At 39.2% G+C, this 23,282-nt stretch overlaps 1 protein-coding gene across 1 annotated transcript in view; it reads left to right on the top strand.

Moving 5' to 3' along the window:
• The first annotated feature begins 1,383 nt into the window (after nt 1-1,383).
• LOC135629423 (DNA ligase 4-like) overlaps nt 1,384-23,282 on the top strand; it is a 34,885-nt gene continuing 12,986 nt past the window's right edge. Inside the window, exons 1-16 of the mRNA XM_065136738.1 lie at nt 1,384-1,871; nt 3,219-3,310; nt 3,811-3,896; nt 3,966-4,102; nt 10,935-11,009; nt 12,890-12,981; nt 13,244-13,315; nt 13,546-13,625; nt 13,715-13,752; nt 13,839-13,845; nt 14,309-14,464; nt 18,556-18,631; nt 20,659-20,783; nt 20,861-20,895; nt 21,137-21,195; nt 22,308-22,391. Of these exons, the coding sequence (XP_064992810.1) occupies nt 1,536-1,871; nt 3,219-3,310; nt 3,811-3,896; nt 3,966-4,102; nt 10,935-11,009; nt 12,890-12,981; nt 13,244-13,315; nt 13,546-13,625; nt 13,715-13,752; nt 13,839-13,845; nt 14,309-14,464; nt 18,556-18,631; nt 20,659-20,783; nt 20,861-20,895; nt 21,137-21,195; nt 22,308-22,391 (1,550 nt within the window). The 5' untranslated portion in view covers nt 1,384-1,535. The remainder of the gene's footprint in view (nt 1,872-3,218; nt 3,311-3,810; nt 3,897-3,965; nt 4,103-10,934; nt 11,010-12,889; nt 12,982-13,243; nt 13,316-13,545; nt 13,626-13,714; nt 13,753-13,838; nt 13,846-14,308; nt 14,465-18,555; nt 18,632-20,658; nt 20,784-20,860; nt 20,896-21,136; nt 21,196-22,307; nt 22,392-23,282) is intronic.

Genomic DNA, 23,282 nt, shown 5'->3' with positions numbered 1-23,282 from the left:
CCGGCATCTCTCTTGCACCACTCATTGCCACCGCATCAGACTTAGCTCACCCAGTGCACAATTGGACGCGTTTGTTGTGATATCAGAGCATATGAACTATTGCCAACAAAGATGGGAGAGAACCTATAACACCCCATTTGGTCCCACATTGGAAGTGAGCAATGACTATGATTGACTTATATGGGTTTGATGAGCATACTATGTTAACTTCAACTTAAGTTATTTGATCCGTGGTTGAAGGACTTGGGTCGTGACATTTGGTATTGAGTCGACCTAGCATTTGGGTATGGTGAGAGGGATCGAATAAAAAAGGGCTATCCTTGGATGGAGTTACTAGAGCCACCACTAAGTTATAACACCCCACTTAGTCTATTAATGATTCATTTGTCTAACAATATAAGAATAGATTTAATGTAATATTCAAAGTAAAATTAAGCATATTTATCAAGGGGACTGTTGTATGTAAGGTGATCCCATCGTCGGACCTTGGTAGCCTTTTATATCAAGTAAAAAGAAAAAAAAAATCTATAATCACTCTCTTTTGGATTAATATGTACGCATATGAAAGGAGTAATTTGATAAGTTTATAATAAATTTATATAAAAATTAATATATTTTTAATAGGGTTTGTGAATGAATGTAATTTGATTGTAACTCAAAGTATAACTTAACTCGGATGTAAAAGATCTGACCCAGCCCAATCTAATTCGAAGGGATCTAACCTGAAAAAACTTGATTCGGAGAACTAGCTCATGTATCAATTAAGCTTGAAATAATCTAATTCAAGGGTATCAACGAGACTTTTGAAAAAAAGGACATCGATAAATTACTCATATTCCTTTGGTCATGATTTGTCTCGACAATACGTGTCATAATTCGATAAACAATATACAAATAATAAATTATTATTGTTAAATCTATAAGGCTATTAGTCGGTCTTGTATATATTCAATCAATTCGTACAATTCTCAAATCATGAAAATCCCTAAAAATATAGATATATTGAAAGAATTATGTCACCCTCTATAATTCAAAAGGATCTGACTTGAATCAATGGATCGATCAGATTTGAAATAATCTGATTCAAGGGTATCATGGAGACTTAAAAAAATAAAGAAGGTATAAATAATAAATTATTATTGTTAAATCTATAAGGTTATTAGTCAGTCTTGTATATCTTCGATCAATTCGCACAATCCCCAAATCGTGGAAATCCCTAAACTCGAAGACATGTTGAAAGAACCATCTCGCCGTCATGTCCGTCAACTATCCGACGCTAAACCCATTCCCGCTGGATCGGCGCCCAGAAACTTCCGAGGACGCCACGTGGCACCAAGAAAACTATAAAGAACTCCTCTCTTTCTCTCTCCCTTCTTTCGTAAGAAGCCGTGGCACCAAGAAAACTATAAAGAACTCCTCTCTTTCTCTCTCCCTTCTTTCGTAAGAAGCCGTGGCGGTGTCCGCCCCAATTTAAAACCCATCGAGGAGGACAGCCAGAGGGCTATCTTTAGTCGGGCTGCGAGTTTTCGATCGAGATGACGGATACGACGGTGAAGTTTGGGCTACTGGTAAGCATGTTCCAGGCGATGCTCCGTGACCGGACCGCCGCCAAGAAGCGGAAGCGGTTCCGGACGTTCTTGGACCGGGTCTACACCGGCCGCGAGTACTTCAGCGCCGTCCGCCTCATCCTTCCGGGCCTCGACCGCGAGCGCGGCACCTACGGCCTCAAGGAGTCCACCCTCGCCACTTGCGTCGTTGACGCCCTCGGCCTTGCCAAAGACTCCCCCGACGCCCTCCGCCTCGTCAATTGGCGGAAGGGCGGCGCCAGATCCGGTGCTAATGCCGGAAATTTCGCCCTCATTGCCGCCGAGGTGAGTTTCTCGTTACAAACCCTTTTCTGTGCAGTGCTTCGCATACTGTCCGCAAGAAATCTTGAATCATTTCGTGGCCTTTGTCCCAATGTCGCTGGGAAATATGGTCTAAATGGTTGCTTCACGAGCTACCTTTGTAGGATTATCCATTGCGCGCACATGGTCACTTGTCCTTTTTGCCAGTGTTTTCCTCCTCGGTTTAAACTGGTGTTCTTTGAACTGATTCTTGAAATCTTTAATGGTTCTTGAAATCTTTATTGGTTCTTGAAGTCTTTTAAGCGTGAAATTTCACCTGATGGTACTTTCCCCCCTTTTCCTTGGTTTAATCTGCATAAGAAAAGAAAAAAAGAATGAGAAATACGTTTCGAGCCGAAAGACTTCCTGTTGTTGATGAATAGTTTCAGTCACTCTATTTATTTAATGCATAGCTTCTATTACTTCATTCATCCACGTGTTAAGTAGAGAAGAATATAAATTGGATATATTTTCTTTATAAGGTTATCTTGGTATATTTTCTTTATGTTCCTTTTTGTCATAAACAAAACATTTTTGCATCCATTTTTATATTAATATTTTGTGGCGTATCTCTTGCCATCTAAAATCAAACTTTTGCATGTAGGCTAAGATTCTTGAATTGTAGGTGTAGTAAATGGCTTGCATTGAACCAAGTAACGTTATTTTGTCCCTCTCTGTGTGAACTATGCTCGACTCAACTGTCAAGAGTGCTTGACTGGAGTTGACTTGTTTATCCTTTTGCTGGCACCGGCTCCTTGACTGATGAAATCAATATTGTTATATTACCATGCATAGGATGGGCCTCTCTTGACTTGTAAATTTAAAGTTTGAAATGCTACTTTTTTGAATCTTAGTTCGTCCTCTTTAAAGCGACACTTTGCAAAACTTGTTACATTTTGCATAGAAGATGTTTTTATCATTTGATTAGTTCCCATTGAATACGGGTGGTACACTTATGAACTTTTCTCAGTCTTCAATTTTGATTGTTTTGGCAGTCCACAGAGTCCTAGTGCTCACAAATGTGGTAAGTCCGGTTAGGTTCAAGTATGGCCATGATTGTGTAGTGAGGGAATGGGTAGCCTGACATCAAGCAAACTTTTGTAAGTTAACCATCCTTGAATAATTTGCTTTCTGCAATGTACAACAAATTTCTGGTATAATTAATCAAACAGTGTGTTCTTCTGGAATAATTTTTGGTATCCTTCCTTTTTTTGTTTCACATTTCAATTTGTTGGTAGTGTATACCCTCCATATCCTATGAGCTCGTTGCCTTGTTGAAATTCTTCTCTTCATATCTGTATGCTTGCAAAAACTCCACTTTTTGTTGTTCAGGTGTTGCAACGTAGGCAGGGGATGGTTTCTGGCGGACTTACAATCAGGGAGCTTAACAATTTGCTTGATCAATTGGCATCAACAGAAAATAGGTACTTCATACATGGAAAATTAGGGTGCAAATATTCATGTACATAGAAAGACAGTTAGTTGAAAAGTCATGCATGCATGCATTTTGCACTGGATTCAAAGAATAGTGCAAAGCTAGAATTGTGATCTATTTACTTGTTGATTTTAGTCATGTTGGATACTCCAATTTTGTATATATCCCTTGATGCCAATTTATTAGAAGAGAAAGTACGCTTGTTGGATGATAATCGGCCTCTCTTTCTGGTCACAACAGAATGTCATATATTTTTTTTGTCAACTGCGGTAAGTTGATGAAGGTATCTGTTGCGTCACAGGAGGTCCTAGAACTCCATGTTGACCTACGATTCTTACTGCACCAAATTCCAATTTATATGTAACTTTCTTTAAGTATCTGCTGTCACCATATGAAACCTTTTATCTCCGGTCATTACTTTGTGTCTTCATGTTCTCAATCATTTTTTATTTGTTTTGCTTATCACATTCTTTAACCTTGTATTAACAGGGGGGAAAAGGCTGTGATTCTGTCGAGTCTCATCAAGAAAACAAACGCCTTGGAGATGAAGTGGATTTTGATGATCATCTTAAAAGGTACTTTACGACAAGTTATTGCCTTTCCCCTCCACTGAAAGGAACTAATCATTTTAAAATTGTGTGTAGATTTAAAGCTGGGAATTAGTGAAAAGAGCATATTTCATGAATTTCATCCTGATGCTGAAGATTTGTTCAACGTCACCTGTGACCTTAAATTAGTATGTGAAAAGCTGAAAGATCACACTCAACGACAAAAGAAACAGGTTGTTTGAAGGTCATCTCATGTCTACATAATTAATGAATTAATATTTTTGCTTCAATTTTGGGTCTTTAAAATTTATTAGGATCCAGGAAATACTTGAACCCAGAAGTATGAGCTTGTCTATTATGTGTCATAGACTAGCCAGAACTCTTCAATGAGTATGCGATTACAGCTGGTAATGCTTTCTCTTAAGCGCAGAACCAAAATTTTCTAATTCTTTTTGAGGCCTTCTGTTAGGTAAATTCTAAAGGCTATGTAATTGTGTATAGTTGTTATTTACTCAAACAAATGGTGTAGATGACAAAAGAGCTAGTGTAAAATCCATGGTTATGTCTAAGAAATTGTTATTTGTAAAATGGTTGATTATTACACAATCTGAATCTTTTGATTCTGCACTATGGAATCTAATCATGTTTACATGAATAACTATATGCTTCTGTAGTCAGCTTTAGGCATGACATGTTTATCAAACATATGTACTGCTTGATGGACAATAAGATAATTTCTGTTTGGGACAGCAAAAGTAGTAGAATAATTCCTATCGAGAAACAAGGAAGATACCAATTTTTTTAAAGAGCATCAGGCTTATCTGGACAAGTGATTCTTGCTGCAATTTGATGTTGTTATCGTGTTATAACTGTACAACTATTTGAAGTTACATGATTGGAACATATTAACTCTGGTGTCTGCGTCTTGGTATATCCTTTCCACAATTTTGTTCAAAACCAACAGTGATGTGAAAGGTTGCTTTGGATAGCCGGCGGATTGTCACGGACTTAGCTGGTTTTGCCTAAGTCGTGCGGCACCCTTGCGTGTCCGTCCGCAAAGGTCAGCCTCCCCGAAGCCTCCCATTGTCCCTTAGGACCACCAAAAGAGAGCACGGGTTAGAGAGAACGCCTCAATCGGGATCCACAAGCAAACATCTCCGAAAAACACTTCATAGATAATGCAAATTACAAACAGACTTTACAAGCTCTGAACAGTGGCACAACAAAGGGTAAAATGGTCCATTACAGACCGAGAATCTCTCGCACGTGTCCACATGACACAACCTTTATTTACAAGCCTAAAGAGGCCACCAACCCAACTAAAATGGGACTATTAAGCCTTCGACCGCCCCTCTACATGCTGTACAAGGCATGAACATGCCAAAAGACACGGACATACATAAGCATTACATCAAACACCTTGTTTAAAAGTTTGTCCGTGACATTCTCCCCCATTTATTCCTTCGACGTCCTCGTTGAAGCCTTTGTCGACACTGCAACTCCTCGCCTTTGCTGAGTCTTCAATCTTCTGCTCCAGCTACAATGCGCCTCTTGGCTCCTTGCTGCTCTCCATTGTTGTTTTTGAGTAGTCGAACCTTTGATCCGCCATGCTGCTTCAACTCACCAATGACTCTGACTCTGGTATGGGGTTGGCTGAGTTGTGTTGATCCTTGTTGATTCCTACGGATCCCCCAAATGAAGGAAAAGACCATCCTTACTGCGCCAGTCTCTCAAATTCCTCATGCTGCTTGAACTGGGTGGATGCTTGTTGGAGCTTTAACGAGCATCGTCTCGCAAACTTCTGAAGTTTTGGGTCCTTCCTCCATAAAATTTGCTCATTGACTCTTCTTTCATTTAGTTGTCACATCCAAGTAGGTTCGCATCACTTCCGCTTTCGATTGGCATTTTATTGGGAAATGAAGCGGACAATCTACTCTCAGTAGCACTGATCACCATTGGTGAGGATTTGACAACTATTGTCTTCCATTATCTTCGAAGGGTCTTTGAACTTGTGCAGAGCTCCTCTGCTGGATAGATAAGAGAATTGGGGTACTCGGTTTTGCCCATTCTCTTAAGAGTTGAGAAGGCAAAGGTTACTTGATTTCGCCCGCCTCCTCGAGGTTGTACTCCATGCATCGAGCTGGTTACTAGCCTTCGCCCGCTCTTTGCTCATACTTCTGAAGCACTTGAAGTGTTTGCATTCCTTGCGTTGAGTTAGTTACTGTGATTCACCTTCTCAATGCCATTGAACTTTTGGAATGCAGGAAGTTTTTACCCCAACTTGGAGTAATTCTCTCATAGGTTTGGTCGCCTCTAGGATTGTACCGTCTTCTCTATCAACCCTGCCGCCTACTCCACTGAGTAGCAAAGGTACAGCACCGCGTACTGCCTACTTCGTTCCTTGGTTATGCACTCTTGCATGACCCGAAGTCCTTTACTTTCGGCTATCTTGATGAGAAGCACATTGACACCGGTCTTACGAAGTTCTTCGGCCTCTGCCCTTCAGCCTTGTCTCGGTACTTGGAGATTGCCTCTGCATGCTCCACCTCCTCGGCCCCTTTCACGACCAAGCGCTCTCCCTCCATGAGAGCAAGGGATCAATGACTTTCATGGAAGTCCCGCATCTGCGGTACCATGGCGCTGCCATGCCCATGGCCCTACTATCCGTCGCTTCGCATCTGCATCCCTTTTCTTCACGATCAGTAGATATGTCTCCGTGGCACTCCTCTGAGTCCACCTCCATTCTAACTGATGCTTGATTTTGGGTAGCTAAGTCCCTCTGGACTCGTCGTCGCTTCCTCGCCCCATTCGACCCCCTGCTTCAACACCTCTGTGTTCTCCAAGCAGTCCGTTTGGTCGATGGAAAGACAGACTGCAACTCCCATGCATGGCCTCTGCCATCACGTTGTAGGGTTTGCACCGATTCTATTCTCCTTAGCTTCCTTGGTAGCAACGTTCGTTTACTCGGCCTTGTCCTCTGACTTGCCGGGCTCCCTTAAGCGAATATGAGCTCTGGAGCAGTCCAACTCTCCAGCTGCTTCGATCATACCTCTGCATGATCAAGTTCCTCCTATGGAACTCACTGGTACTTGCATTCGAACTTTTCCCTTGGTGGAACACAGCCCCCATATGCTGATGACCAAGGCTTTCATCCGAAGTAAAATTCGATGCACGCACGGAAGACCCGCCTCTGCGGTACCATGGCCTTCACTCCTTGAATCCATAGCCCTTCTTGCCGTCGTGTTGTTCACCGAAGTGGAGCTTCCAGTAGCTCCCGATCATACCTCCATATGATCTAGTCTCTCCCGGGACTATGTCGTGTGTATCGCATTACCACGAACTGTTCCACCATGATTCGCTGCACCATGTCGCCTCCTGGTGACATCTCCATTGCATTCTGATCCTTGTGGAAATAAACTCGAATTGTGAACCCTCCATATGTGTGGCCTCTACCAATACATCGCAGGGACTCCTCCACCTTCGATTTTGTTCGCTCCTTTGGCAATCGACCTTCATCCACCCACTCTTGGGTCACACCTAGATGAAGCACCGCTCTAGGACAGTCCGTCGCCTAGTAGCTCTCGAAGTCCACCGACTTCACTGTAATTTGTGCACCATTGTCTGGATCCTGGGCCTCTGCCTCTACCAGCACAATCTCCGCTGCGCACTGCTTCCTTCATGGCAACTTGAATGGCAACACTGTGGCATATTCTTCAAGAGTACCCACCTCTGCGTCCTCTTGCCCCGTGCTAAGGCCTTCTGAACCCAACTTCGCCTCCGCAAATTGAGTCGCCTTAGTTCCTCCATCAAATGCTCCTCCGAGATAAGGTGCATGTGCCCAGAAGCTCCCTTCGTTTTTGGCACCATGCAAGATGAGTCCGCTCCGTTAGAATGAAGGACCTATGGAACAACATGATCCTACTCTTGCCTCTGCAAGAGTTCATGTCCTTGACCTCTGTCTAAGAAAAGCACTGTGCCTCTGCTCCATGTTCCAACTTCTATGCTGGCTCCCTTCATGCGGCATGGGTACTTCGCCAAGTTACACCCAAGTTGCTCCGCTCCTCGTTTTTGCATTGAGTCGATGGTGGCCCTCGCGCCCACCATTCCACGGGTCAGCCCTCTTTTGAGTCGGATCTCCACATCGACTCCAAGTGTGCCTTCATTTAAGTTGCTTTGGGTCGCTCCCCCACTTGATCTCGCCATGCATCCACCAATGCATTCTCTCAAGCGAGATCATGCGACGACTCCTCGCCGCTTGCTCAGTCCATCGAGCTTCGTGGAGTTGTTGTTTATTGAGGTACTCCTCCTCAACATGTGAGGTCCGTCTCACATGATTCTCCCTCTGGAGAGCCGGGACTTATCCCTCCTGGATAACTATCCCGTTGGAGCAACATCTCTCTTCGTTTGGGAGACCACTATCCCCTTGGACTACTCCGATCTGCTGAACAAACTGTGCATTGTTCTGCCTCCTGCAAACGCACTTGCTAGATTGCGACTCCCCGTCAATACAGTCCCCGCTGCACCCCTCAAGGCCTAGCAACATGCTGAACTCGTTGCACACTTCAGCCTCCTACGGACGTATCCTTCACATGCCGAAGAGAAAGTTTCAATGCTCCATGGCGCCGAGTTTCGGTCGCCTTGGGATGGCCACGAACATTCCATCGTCCGCATACAAGCCCATGCATGAGTACCGAATTCTTTGAGTTAGCAATTCCCCTCACCTCTGTGAGCTTTGCATAACTCTTCCGATCGCTGAGCAACTCATTCCACCTTGCATGGTCTCATCCTTTACCAAGCGCCTCGCTTGGCTTGAGCACCATCAAGCATAGTTGTCAACGTTGAGCCGTAGCTCAAACTCAGCCATCCCAACCTTTGTGCGCTCCACATTCTTCCAAGCTTGCCTGTTCTCGTGGTGCCTCTTGCGCGAAGGGTTGGCCATTCCTCTGAATGCCATTGTCAGATGCCCGCTCCTCTGAGCGACTCCTTTTCCCTACATCTCCATGCCCGTTTTCCCCCAAACAATCGCGCGTGTGCTGACTGCCCTCAACGCCGCCCCGCTAGGTCCCCCACGTTTGCATGCTAAGTGTTTCTATGAGTGCTTGTCCCGCTCTGATACCATCTGTCACGGACTTAGCTGGTTTTGCCTAAGTCGTGCGGCACCCTTGCGTGTCCGTCCGCAAAGGTCAGCCTCCCCGAAGCCTCCCATTGTCCCTTAGGACCACCAGAAGAGAGCACGGGTTAGAGAGAACGCCTCAATCGGGATCCACAAGCAAACATCTCCGAAAAACACTTCATAGACAATGCAAATTACAAACAGACTTTACAAGCTCTGAACAGTGGCACAACAAAGGGTAAAATGGTCCATTACAGACCGAGAATCTCTCGCACGTGTCCACATGACACAACCTTTATTTACAAGCCTAAAGAGGCCACCAACCCAACTAAAATGGGACTATTAAGCCTTCGGCCGCCCCTCTACATGCTGTACAAGGCATGAACATGCCAAAAGACACGGACATACATAAGCATTACATCAAACACATTGTTTAAAAGTTTGTCCGTGACAGGATGGCACAAGATTCTGCGAAAACAACTATAAATCTAGATGTTTTTAGAATAGGAATCGTTGCATAGTCCATACAATCTTGTAACCTTTTTGGTTGTCTGCTGCAAAGTACCTTTTTTTCATTGGTCATGTCATTTGGATCTGTTCGGGGGATCAGTATGGGAATCTGAAATTGCAGATGCTGGATATTGCTTGCAAAAGAAATTTGTGACACTTTATAAACTTTATTCAGTAGTAGTACGATTTATCATGTAGAGCAATCCAAGATTTTAAGTTTTTTTTTTTAAGTTACTAGTTAGGTACGAAACCACATTGCTACGGAAACTTTCATTCAGAGGGTAATCGCTACAAATACTTTTGTATCTCTTTGTGCTCTTCATGTTGTCGGAATCAGATTTTGACCATCAAACTGAACTTCTATCAAACTTCCCTTTTATTTTATCTTCTCTCCATTGTATTAGCTGAATGTTAGTGTCTCTGGCTCTGTGCTGGCCTACTCCAAATCAATCAATTTCTGTGCGGAGTCAAATAGGTTCTTGTATTCCTCTTTTTACCGGAAAGCTATTTGCAAGCTATAACTACTAATTTGATTATGTCTCTGTGCTCTTTTATGGTCTACTAGGGCATGCATTTCATTTCATTTGTAGTGCCTATTATGGTTGGTATAATCAAGGATTGCGTTTAAATGGCGTAGCGATGTGCCAATGCCTCTTCCACAACACAATTCCTTGCCGTGCCCATCAGCATGCCTTTCGATTCTTGGTGTAGGCCATGATCTAACCTTTGACGTAAGTCAACATGGAGCATGTCAACAAGTTTCGGCATAGGCCATGATCTAACCTCTGACATAAGTCGAAATGTAGCATGTCAATGTCTTGGCATAGGCCATGATCTAACCTCTGATGTAAGTCGACATGTAGCATGTCAACAAGCAAGCGGCAGGCAATTATGGGAGCTGTGGACTTTGGTACTTGGAGCTAATCATCTCCTAGCTGTTCTTTCTGAGTAGGATTAACAAAAGCGAGCTTAAGTAAGCCTTTTTGACATAGTTTATTCTGACATGTGGAAGCTCATGCTAATCAGCATGGTAATCCTTGAGTATGACAACCAAACATCATGGCTCTGGCAGAGAACTTCTGAACAGTTTCAAGTTTATATGTCACTACCAGTTTCATTCCTGAGGATTATGGCTGTTTAAGCTATGTTTCTTTCTGTATGATCTATGGTTGAAGTGACTTGAGAAGTCAATACATTAAACACTAAACATAGGGTACCTTGTGCTAATATTTTTTTACTTGTTTTGCACCACGTTTCCTAGAAAGTTGTGATACATGTGAGTCCATTGAGTTCAAATCTTTTCTAGAACTATTCAGAATAAGATGTCCTAGTTTACATGATTTGGGTGCTTCATCTTATTTTCTGTACCAATGTGGTTTCCTACCTAACTAGATCTTGAATTTGTTACTTGTTGACGATTGAAATTAATTGCCAATGGATAGGATATAGAAGTCGGAAAACCTGTTAGACCACAGTTGGCTATGAGAGTCGGTGATGCAACAACTGCCTGGAAGAAGGTACTCTTTTGCCTTAGCCTTGCAAAAGATGCTATAATCTCTCCCGTTTCTTGCCATTTTCTGTACTGATAATTTCATATCCAGTTCATCAGTTTGTTTGATGATGCATGCTACTATTCAGATGTTCGGGTGCAAGTTTCCTTGTCCAACACATCTTTTGGTGGACATTTTTTGTTGTATTTGCAGGATTTTTTGTTTCTTTATGTACAGGATCCAGGTGCCCCTTAAGGAAGACACACACACACATGCACAACAACAAACAAAAAAATGGCAAAGAAAAGAAGTGGTGATGCATGTTAATTCCTATTTAGTATTTGCACATAATACAAGACAGGAAGGTTCAATTAAGTACAGTTACAATAATGAATTTTTTTGATACAAGATGTTACTTATAACAGGAAATGTTCCTAGGTCTCCAGTTGAGTTTCTTTCCTTATGTAGCTATAACTGATATGATTACATCAAAGAACGAAATCAGAAGAAGCAGTTTCTTTGATGTGCAAGCTCTATCCAGCTGAGGAAAAATGTGGTTGGTGCTGAGATTATATAATTTGCTCCTTTATAATTAGGTCCTATGTTATTCTCAGATCGTGAGATCCTCCTCACTGCTTTTGTATATGCATATTAAGTATTCTGTTCTATTTCCTGGATCCTTTATCTGAATTCTATCATTGTGGTGCTTGTTGGTTTCTATCTTGCATTATTTTATAATGCCTTGTCTTTCTCCTGAGGTTCTTAAAGTTTCCATGCCATTGCAGCCATATTGGTATGTTAAGGTGATGACATTGTGTCTTACTGGATTCAAATTAATGATCATGTTATTATTAACGGTTTGTCCTGTTGTCCTTTTGCCTTTTTCTGGTTTTGAGATGGAATTATTTCGTCTGTAGATCATATGATTTTCCATTTTCCATGTATATTTACCAAAAGATACAATCGATCTAAATTTTTGATCCTTGATTATTGAACTTAAGCTGCAACCAGTGAGGGAAGCTTTCTGTGTGCAAATATACTTCTTTAGGATTTTGGCTAGTCTGTCTTTATCTTTGTTTGCCTTGATATTTAGCCTGGGAGATGGTTGTCAAATTTGTTAAATCTTCCATGGTTTTTTTTGGATTGTCTGATGCTCGCTAGGCGACCATGTGGATGGATAAAAGATTATGGTGGCGGCGGTGATTGTAAACAAACAATTTTCTAGTCAATACATGTTTTTCCTTGATAACCAACATGCCTTCTCTGCATGGTTTCCAGCTTGTGTGTTTACGTTATGTTGGAGAATGTTTATGTTGTGCCATGTCCTTGCCTCTTCAAGTCTTCATATGCATGCTGTGACCCTCGTTTAATTCTATTTTTGCATGACTCGTGTGTATACTTTTGTGTATATTTTCATTTTTCTAAGCCTGTAGTTGAAAACGAGTGAATTTAAAACTGTGTATTTCGTATTCTAATAGGACAACTGTAAGCTTCCTTTTCTTATGTATGAAGATTGTTATAAGGTGTCAAAATTTATTAGTAAAATATTTGACTTAGTTAGACTCATTTTCTTTGATTAACTATACATGAATGGTTCTTAGTGCAACTTATTCACAGTTTACTATTATTTGCAACATTTGTTATGGAATTTATCAATTTAAACACTATACCACATCCTTGAATTTATTGTATGCAGGATCTGTAGAAGTGTCATCTCTGAGACTTGCTTTGATCTCATCTCATACTTAGTCTTCTTCACCTTTTAGCTTTTATGTAGTTATTGATCTTTTAGCATGAAGCTAATCACTTTGTGCTGATGCTTTTTTTCCTGATCATGAACACACTTCTGTCGTTTGATATGTATCTGTAGTCCACTCTAATGATTACCTTTTTATTTGTTTGTCTAGCTTCATGGGAAGCATGTTGTTGTTGAGTGTAAATTTGATGGTGACCGCATTCAAATCCACAAAAATGGAGAGGAAATACACTTTTTTTCAAGGTAGTGCTCTCAGATCTTTAAAAAATCGTGTAACTTCTTGCTGCCTGGTTGAATATATTTGATTATTGAATGTTGTTTGTTCTGACACATACCAATTCTGGTGCAAAAATGTGTAGTAATTGGTCTATTACGTTGTATCTTGTTCCATTGCCTTGTGGGTGTCTAATTAACGTACTTGTATTCTCTCTCATCAATTTTGTTACAGTTAATCAAGAACACTAAGGATCTCTATTGCTTATGACCTTTGTCTTCCTTGAGTCAGGAACTTCCTCGAACACCCTGAGTATGCACATGGCATGTCGAATGTTATTGTACAGAACATACTGGTTCAGAGGTAATTATTGTGTTTTTTTTTTCTCCTTCAAATGCTAAGAGTTCTGCATTCATTTTCTATGTGCAGATTATGAATAACAAAAATCAGATTATGAATTACAACTTATTATTTGTTTCTGTCTTTTGGTATGTCAATATACAAACTGTTACATATTTTGTTTGCAGATGCTCTGCATGAGGTTAACAATAAGATATTTTAACAGTATTATATTTGGTGTTGATGCTATTTAGGTGTATATTGGATGGTGAAATGCTGGTTTGGGATATGGCTGCTCAACATTTTGCAGAATTTGGTTCAAATCAAGAGATAGGTCTTTCAATAGCTTCATGCAGTTATTGCACGTTGTTGCATGTCTCTTTCTGTTTGTTGGCATTTCTATTAATACCTTTTTTATTGCAGCAAAGGCAGCAAAGGAAGGATTGGAGAGCAATCGCCAGGTTAAGAAATGAGGATTGTGCTTTCTATAGTATTTGTCCGCTGTGTAGTATTTTGTGCCAATTGATTTATCTTATTCTACATGCAGTTGTGCTGTATCCATTATTTTTCTGGATTCAAGAAGTTGGTTCCATTTTTGATGATTGGAAGTTCTACACTGGTGAAAAATGTAGCTTCTAAATTGCATAATCCAAGTAGCATGAGGACTGATTTCAAGTTTATGGTATTTTTCCTGAACATTATAAACATTGTTCCACGAGGACTGATTGCGTGATTTCAGAATCCTTTTATGCAGAGATAGCCATTTGGAAGTTTGTCATGGTTGATACATATTTGCTAATTTGAAAGTTGGTTTTTATTATGTCTATCATGGTTTATATATATTAGAAAGCATGGACACTTCTGCAAACCTTTTTATTTGCTTCAGTTTTTGCCTGGTGGATTTTTGTTATTTCTTCTGAGCATTTCTAAGTTGTTAAATATAAGTTCCTGGCTTTTAATTGGCTTTGGTTTAATTTTTATTGTGTAATTGTTATTTCTAAAACTTAACCATTGTAGATATTGCTTTTGATATTCTCTATGTCGGAGACACTAGTGTGATTCATCAAAGTCTGACGGAGCGACACAGTCTCCTGCAAAAAGTTGTAAAACCCGTGAAGGGACGCCTAGAAATATTGGTTCCTGATGGAGGCATTAACGATCATCGTCCGCCGGGTGACTTATCCATTTCATCTTTTATACTTTTAACATTTTTCTCTACAAATCATTTTTCAATGATGCTTCAGAAAAGGAAATATGTGTGCAATAGACTTCCTCATTATAGGAAATGCTTGACTCATGGTCTAAGATTGAATGCTTGAAAACAAAGTATTTTGAAATGAGCTTCATTTGAATAATCTTCCAGAAAAGATGATGGTTAAAAAAACTTTAGTTAACATGTAAATAAACCAGTAATTTGGAAATCCATTGATCATGACACCTTTTCTTGCTTTATATGGAATGCTGTTTGCTTGCCCCCTTGATCATTGGCCAAGGCTTTGTAGTTTTCTTCCACTTCAATAGTTACAGCCGTGCAACTTATGTTCTTAAAATGGATTTTGAACAGCTTGGACCATATCATTCGGAACACTTATGCTGAAGGATCATTCGTTCGATTTGACATCTTTCTTTTATTTTCTACAGTCTCAGTTTGATGGAAACCATGTTGTATCTTTTAGTGCATTCTCTCAGTATCTAGAGTATTTCAAGATATAATAACCAATTAACAATAATCTGTTGTGTGCTAATTGCTGGTGGTTGGCTACGTGGATCTTTTTAAGATTTATCTCTTTTAATTAGTAAATGGTAATAACTGTAGATTATCGTCTCTGCTATTTTTTGCTCTTTTTACATAGCTAATGTCATAATTGGTCAACAATATTTTAAATTTATATTTATGATGATATTTTCTGTTCTCTAAAGCTTTAGAACTATCAATAACTAGCTTCATATATTTGGCTTAATACATTAGTCTTATTTTCTATAAAATAAGTGGAAACACTTCCAAGCATTTAAGTCTGCTATCTGTTTGAGAACCATCAACTAAGCTTGACATTTTGAAGAATTTTCATAAATTCCTTGTGTCGTCAATTTAAGCAACACTAGAGATAATTGTTGACTACCAAGGTCTTAGTGTAATAATTGAACATAGTTGTAAAAGTTGACATGGAAGTGGTACAAAATTCCTGCCATGCCAGTCTGAAATTTTACAGGAAATGTATCTGTGTCGGATGTGGGTAAGGTTTTGATTTATATGAGTTGTTACCCACTCCAGGGCAAGTTTCGAGTATTCATTTTTGGGGTCTTGACCGACATGATTGTTGGAATGGGGGCATGCAGTGCTCCAATATGTAGATTGTTTATTATATTTTGTACTTACTGTACCTGTGGACAAGGTCTACTGTACCAAAGTGTACCGCCCGTACCGGGTGGTATGTACCGGTCCGATAGGTTATCGGTATGCGGATCACCCGGTACCGCTACAGTGCTACAGTATAAAAAATATTCGATACACGAGCGGTACGCCCTGATGTACCGCCCGGTACACCGGTACCGTAACGTACCGAGCCCAGGTCGAAATGCCGGTATGGTACGGTACAACGAACCTTGCCTGTGGACATGCTTAACTGAGTTTCCAATATCTAGTTTGCTAATTTGGAGACAATAAACAATATATACAAACTGACATATGCACCAATGGGAGTATCAGCCATTGTTTTCAGGGTCTGTTGATTCTTTGTTTATCATCTGTAAGAGTATTACAAAAATAAGAAAATCAGTTAGACATGCACATGATCTTGATGTGTAATCATCAACCAGAGCGGGTTTTTGATTATGCATTTCTTCAACCTCCTTACTCTCTTAATACAAGGGAACATATTATGGATTAGACAGATTCTGAAGGTCTAGATCAAAGGAAGGTTGACCGGCTACCAAGCATGTTCCAGGTGTATGTAGTCATCGAGACTTAGATGATTGTATTGAGCATAACTATCATGGTGCAGGTCAATAATATCTTGTATAATTCTGCATGGGTTGCACAGTGATCCGCAACAGGATTCTGCTGTTAAAGCACCAGCAGTATATGTAATAACTTCTGTATTGGTATTTGCCATTTTGGTGACCCTTGATAGGCATACGACAAAACAATGAGAAAATGGAACATGACAGTTAAATAGTTGATGTACATTACTAAAGATATCCACTTTATAGCATGTGTAACAGCAAGGTATCAAACACTGTTTCTATTGGCCGGTATTGGTTAGTGTTTACTAGTCCAGTTGCCAACTGGGGTGAGGAATGGGTGATTTTGCCCCACAGGCTTCCTGGCAGAAATTTTTTAATTTTTTTTTTTTACTGCATGGTACTTATATAATCATTTTTAAAATTTTTTTTTTAACAACCATGAGGGACCATGCCATTTTTTTTCTATTCTTTGGTTCTCAAGCTCTCTCATTCTTTCATGCATTCTCTCCTGCACACATTCTCTGCACTCTCACTCACATATTTTTTCCCATAATTTGCCATTGCCACCGCCTCCTCTTCTTGGTTGCACTGCTGTCATAGTCTCCTCCATCCCTCAGCATCATGTCCATCATCTAGGTTCTAGTTTCCTCGTGTCAAGTCCGTCTCTTCTCCACCTTCTCCGCTTCATTTTCTGCCTTCGTCTTTGTCCTCTTCTCTCTGCTACTCTTTCTCTTTGATCTGGTAACTGACATGTCCTAAGTGCTGATACATCAGAATGTACTGGAATCTTACTGGTCTTGCTGCTGACTGATATTGACACTGGACCATGATCATAAACCTTGTCTGGTCATGTTATTTTTTAGAGCATCTTGCTATTTATTAGCTTGTAATAGAGGTAGCACAAGATTTTGCTTTTAGTAGTTTCTAAAAGAGTATCTTGCTTTTTGATAGTTACAGAGCTAATTTGGATTTTGATTCACCCAAGTGTATTCCTTGCTAAGACTGAAAAATTTAGGAGTGGGTTAACAAGCGTTTGTTGAAAGTGATTCCCCAATATCTGAATGTCGAATAAGCTGAGACTATTGTTCCTATTTGTTCTGAGATATGCTTCCTGCATAGAGGATAACTTTGTTTAGTTTAAATTCTAAATTGAAATAGTATAAATCAGTGTCTGCTGTACCGAAGCATACCGGCCGTATCGGTCCGCCAGGTACTTGGTACGCGGACCACCCTGTACCGCTACAGTGCTACAGTAAGCAATACTGTAGCACTGCTACAGTACTGGTACACCAGGGTGTACCGCTCGGTACGCCCTGGTGTACCGCTCGGTACACCGGTACCGTACCATATCGAGCCCGGGTCGAAACTCCGGTACGGTACGGTATGGCAGACCTTGGTATAAATCATGTGCCATGTTCACCTCCTTAATGTTCTAGCTGTGTTGATTGATTATAATTTAAACTCATTGAAATCTCCAAATAACTTCTATACACTCCAAGTGTTTCCAGTTGATTTTGCTTCTCAGATTGCTGGTATTAAAGAAATGTAAAATTTAGTCAGGAGCTTATGCTAGCTCTCCCATTTTTTTTGGTAACAAAGACATTGTTTTTATTATTTTGACTTCTCTGTTTGGTGCAGTGGAGGAAGAGGAAGATGGAGGAAGGGAAGAGGAAGGAGCGGAGGAAGCAGGAGGAAGAGAAAGGATGAAGAGGTGGTAGTGGAGGAAGAGGAGGGAGGAAGAGGAAGGAGAGGCTGCGGTGGAGGAAGAGGAGGGAGGAGGAAGAAGAAGAGAAAGAGGAAGCGGCCTGCGAGAGGCGGGCAGCGACGGGCAGCTGCATGAGGAGAATGAGAAGGGTTCATGTTTGGGGTGAAGAGGGTTTATGAATGTGAGCTCTAATGTATGTTTTTAATTTTTTTTAATGGTCTGGACTGGACTGCCTGAAATGGGGGCAGTCTGTGTGAACCGTCTGCGTACCGGTTCACACATCAGTGGTAAGATGGCTATGTGCGATATAGTCATTTAGTGGCAACAACTGTATGCACTATTTTGTTTATCATAGCTATATATTGGATGCACTTGCGCGTTAGTTTGAATGTAATGCAATTTTGTTTTATAGAAGGTTATCAATGACACTCCACTAAGGTTGCTCTTTTTAGGGGATGAGATAATTATTAGTTGGTGGGGAAATTGCACAATGGGCTGTCCTTTTTTCTGCAATATTGTTTGTTATATATTCATGCTACCGCACCACTTTAAGTTGAGTGTTTATTATGATATTTTCAATTTGTTGACTTTATAGGTCAACCTTTCTGGTCTACTGTTGCTTACAATGTGGAAGATGTGGAGAGGTTTTTCAAAGACACCATTGAGAACAGGTCATAAGAGCCTTATGTAGTTAAATTGGCCTCATTTTTGAATGACTGTTAATTGGATCCAGTGTTTAGCATTTCATAGTTCTTTCTTTTTTGAATTTGTTCTTTCTCATCTAGAGATATAGTGGATGATTCAAGGCATGACATACCTTTTTGTCAATCTTATGCTTAAAGCATAAGAACTTAACTAGATTTGGACTTGTAATTACTTATTTTGTTAGATTTGTATATCATATCTTTATTCCAATAACAAAATTTGAGATGGTCCTTTTCTCTCGTCTATAATGATCTTTAATCGGTATGGTACGTACCGAGGTGTACTGATGGTACGTCGAGGTACGCCCAAAATTATAAAATAAAACCTCCAAAAATATCTGAAAAATAGAAAAAAGTTAGATTAAGATTTTTAAGTTAGAACTAAATATAAATTTCATATAATTTTTGCCAAAATAATGTAAATTGACCCAATACCAATCAAATTTCGATTAAATTATCATTAAAACCATTAGTCATAGTATTAAAAACTTAATTAAAACCTAATTAAATGTATTATACCATTATAAACATATGATCCAATCCTTAATATGCATGAAATATAAAGATTTGATCTATTAAGTGTCTAACTTGAAAAATCAATATTAAACACACTAATCACAACATTAAAGAATTAATTACTACCTAATTAACATTATTCTACTATCAAAAATGTATCAAACAACATATTAGGCATTAAGTCATACATAACATAGAATAGGCTTAATCATCTCATAAATCAATAAAAATCTAGAAAGAAAATACGTACCTCTTGATTAGAGTGTTCTTCATCTTAATCTTCCTAAATTAGCCTCCTAAATTTGATCTAATTCATAAATCATAGCTTTGTTGAGTTTCAAAGAGTGAAAATATGAGAATAAGAGAGAAATGTGAGTGATAAATAGTTTGAGAGAGTTTAGGAGATTAAGAGAGTGAAATGAGTTGAAAGACGGGGGCCAAAAGTGTTTAAAAACCCATTTCTAAGTCTCAAACGGTCAAATTGACTGTTCGAAATAGGGCAATCTCAGCCCTTGATCAGTAACGGTCAAAATCCGATCGTTATTGACTGGTACAGGTCGGTAACGGTCGAAATCCGAGCATATCGATCGGTATTCGACTGTTACCACCCGGCACAGATCCCGTATCGCCCGATATGGGTCAAGTGATTGGTACCGCTCGGTACCAATACCGGTCCGAATACCGGTATCTTATTGGACCTGTATGTACCTCTTGTATCGGGCGGTACGCATCGGTACAGTATAACGAGTGAAATAACTATTCATTTGGATAGGTACTATCCTTTATGAAGAAAATCTTTTGCTTTAGGCCTTGTTTTGATAAATTCAAATGGGTTGGTATGAAAAGATATACATGTTACATAAATGGTTTTTTCATCTTATTTTATATCTGATTTAGCAAGCTTGCTGGGTAATTTTTCACCAAAAGAACTAATGTGAGGAAGTCAAACTTCGGGAATTCTGTTAGTCTGTGTCAAGGTTTAAGGTTTTAGTTTGATACCAGTTTGACACATTGTCAGTCAAACTTCGGGAGGGTATACTGACCTGTATCACTCATGTGACTGAGAAAAGGTAAAAAATGAATGTGGATTGATCCCGATCCATTTGGTGCAGTGCTGGTTCTTTATTGGACTGATAAAATATAGATCGGTGTGCACCAACGCAACTGGTGTTTGAGTGGACTATGTAAGATAGCCTACACAAACTTAAGTGAATCAACCAGTTTGTGTGAATCCTACAATTAAGGAATCTTAATTCTCTGTTTTGGGATGTCAAGTCTAAGGTTTAACATGTCTAGATCTGTAAAATGGACATTCTTTAGAATTATAATATATGATTATAATTTGGATGCTGCCTTCAAAGTTCTGTCAACTTTTGAGTGGCTTTTCAAGCAAAGTTGACTTTTGTTCTTTCAGAATGAATTATTGGACATTTTTTATATTTCTTGTTTATATCTATCCTTGACTTTATACTTCTCAGAGATGAGGGAATTGTGCTGAAGGACCTTGGGTCCAAATGGGAACCTGGTGATCGGAGTGGAAAATGGCTGAAGCTGAAACCTGATTATATACATGCCGGTTCAGACCTAGATGTTCTTATTATTGGTTTGTTTTTCTAGTCCTTACTATATTTCAGAGCTGTTTTCATAACCATATGAAACTGAATAGGCTATTTGCAATAGGTGGTTACTTTGGGTCTGGACGTCGAGGAGGAGAGGTGAGTTCATTTGTAGTTTCATTTTTTGCACAACACCTTTCTATATGAAGTTTCAGTATTTGTGTTGGTTAAATGCCTTATGCTGATAAGTGCACATTACTGCATATTCTTGTTTCCATTTCTGTGGTCATACTACTTCTTGATATGTGGTTTGATGGATACTGAATTCCATAAACTTTCTTTCTAGCTCTTATTTTATAAGTGCTGATAGAGATAAATCTTTATCTATGATTCATTTCAGGTATCTCAGTTTCTAGTAGGTCTTGCGGAGCTTTCAGATCATACTAGCTATCCAAAACGGTGAATAAAAACTTCAATTTTTTTCCTTCTTTTGCCAACTAAAAGCCTGTACAAATTATCATGCTGCTAGTCCAAAAAAAAAGAAAAAAACCCATTTAGTTATCAATACTGGTCATGCTTTTGCTATCTTTTGAGATTCATTATTAATCATTCCTTTATGTTAGGTCACATCTTACTGCTTGATTGGGATAGCTACTTAGTCCTATTTGCTTGTAGGTGCTTTGTTAGATATTGCATATCTTGTAGATCATGGGCATGCCTCTGAAGCTCGAATTAGGACACTGGGCAATAGAAATGATTTTCTGTGTACCATTTGTTTGGAATGCCAGACATGAGATAAGCTTATTTGAGATATCTATTTTTTGAAAATTTTAGTTGCTGTTATATGGATCATTGTACTTTTGGTCTGTTATGCTCTTGCAGAGATATATGAGTCATTCATTTTCTAACAAGTGTCATTCTGCATATTATACGTTGCTGAAATTGTTTTACCATGGCACATTGATTATGTATATATGTTGTTATAAATGATTATTTATTTTCCATGAAAGTATTTATGTTCCATGCCAGTATCAGAGATAGGTGGATTCACAAATTTTATTGTAGGAAATGGCTGTTCCCAATACCGGTTTTCAGACAACATAATTTTCTCTCTTTCTCTTTTCAAGTAGTAAACATGTTTCCTATATTTCTCAAATTTCTTAGAAATTTTTCTCAGAAGATGGGAAACTTTTTTGTAAGCAAATAAACATTTTTTTTTTCTAAAGGATGGTCTAGCTTATGTTTTAGAGTCCTTGAAATATTAGGAAGCTCTTGGGTTTACTTTGGTTCTTTCTTTTGTTCTCTATAATGGATTTTCTGAAGTGATAAATGTAGAATGGATTGCGAGTGACTCAAATATCTTATTGTGATAATTTATCCTACTTCCTTTATTTTGGTCTTTCTGTATCTCCTTTTTTTAAGCATACTCAGCATGCCTTGCAAAACCCATATACTGGTTTGGAAACATTTTTGTGTAACTGATCGCAGTCTGAGAGAATGTGGCGTTTCATCTATTTTTTATCTTCCCTTAATTCCATAGTAGTTTGTGCTTATATAATCTTTATATGCAGATTTATTTCATTTTGTCGAGTTGGTAGTGGGCTCTCTAATGATGAGTTAAATGCTCTAGTTGCCAAGTTGAAACCTTATTTCAGGTATCTTTGCTGTGTCATGATGTACTTTGTGTTGGCATAAGATTTTATATTGTTGTTAATATTTTCTCTTTTACACTTCTACTTTAATGTTGTTGTTGTGGTACTTCTTTTACTGCAAAAGAAAACAAGCCAACAAAGAATGACTTGTCGCAGAATGCTTGATCTCCGTTCTCTTTTCTCTTTTCCTTGCCACTGGTGTAGAAGGTGAAAAATCATAGAACTCCTGCTGGATGAGGGGAAGTTGGAATTTGAGCTCAATCCAACACATTTTTAATTGTTTTATCCCTTTGATTAAATACGTGATAATACAGATTGATGTTGATTGGTTAATCTGTTAATTTTAGATTACAACTGTTGGCAGGTATTTTTGATATGACAAAATGCACTAGAAATACTCTATAGAACCACTTGAAATTGTGTGTTTTCCCTCATGTGCAGCTTCAGTGGCCATTTGGCAGCAGCAAGCCCTTTGAGAAAATGAACTTCTTCGATTTCATTAATTTTATATTATTTTCTTCGAGTTCTTTTGATCGTTTCCCTCTTCCTCTAATATGAAAATAATAGTTTCTTTTTGCTCTTAGTTTATGAGGTATGCAGATGCCTCGGTTCCAAAAATAGTGCTCTTCCAAGTTGACTGTTGTTACTGTTTGACATTCTATGTTTGTATATTTTTATTCAACTTTCTTAGTCAGATCTTCTTGTCAACTCTGCCATTTCTGTAGCTAATATTGCTAGCATTCAAAATTTTGTCTAATATAAAAGAGTTAACTGATTGCTTTATTGTGATCATGGTTTGCAATACCGTACCATACCGCTTGGTACGGATGGTATGTACCGGTCCGATAAAAGACTGATATGGGCGGTACATTTGTATACCTTAGTGTACCATAT

The sequence above is a fragment of the Musa acuminata genome, chromosome BXJ3-1 (genome assembly GCF_036884655.1).
Source record: "Musa acuminata AAA Group cultivar baxijiao chromosome BXJ3-1, Cavendish_Baxijiao_AAA, whole genome shotgun sequence".
Taxonomy (NCBI): Eukaryota; Viridiplantae; Streptophyta; class Magnoliopsida; order Zingiberales; family Musaceae; genus Musa; species Musa acuminata.
Note: the sequence above shows the minus strand (reverse complement) of the source record. Positions and strands in the feature narration are given on the sequence as shown.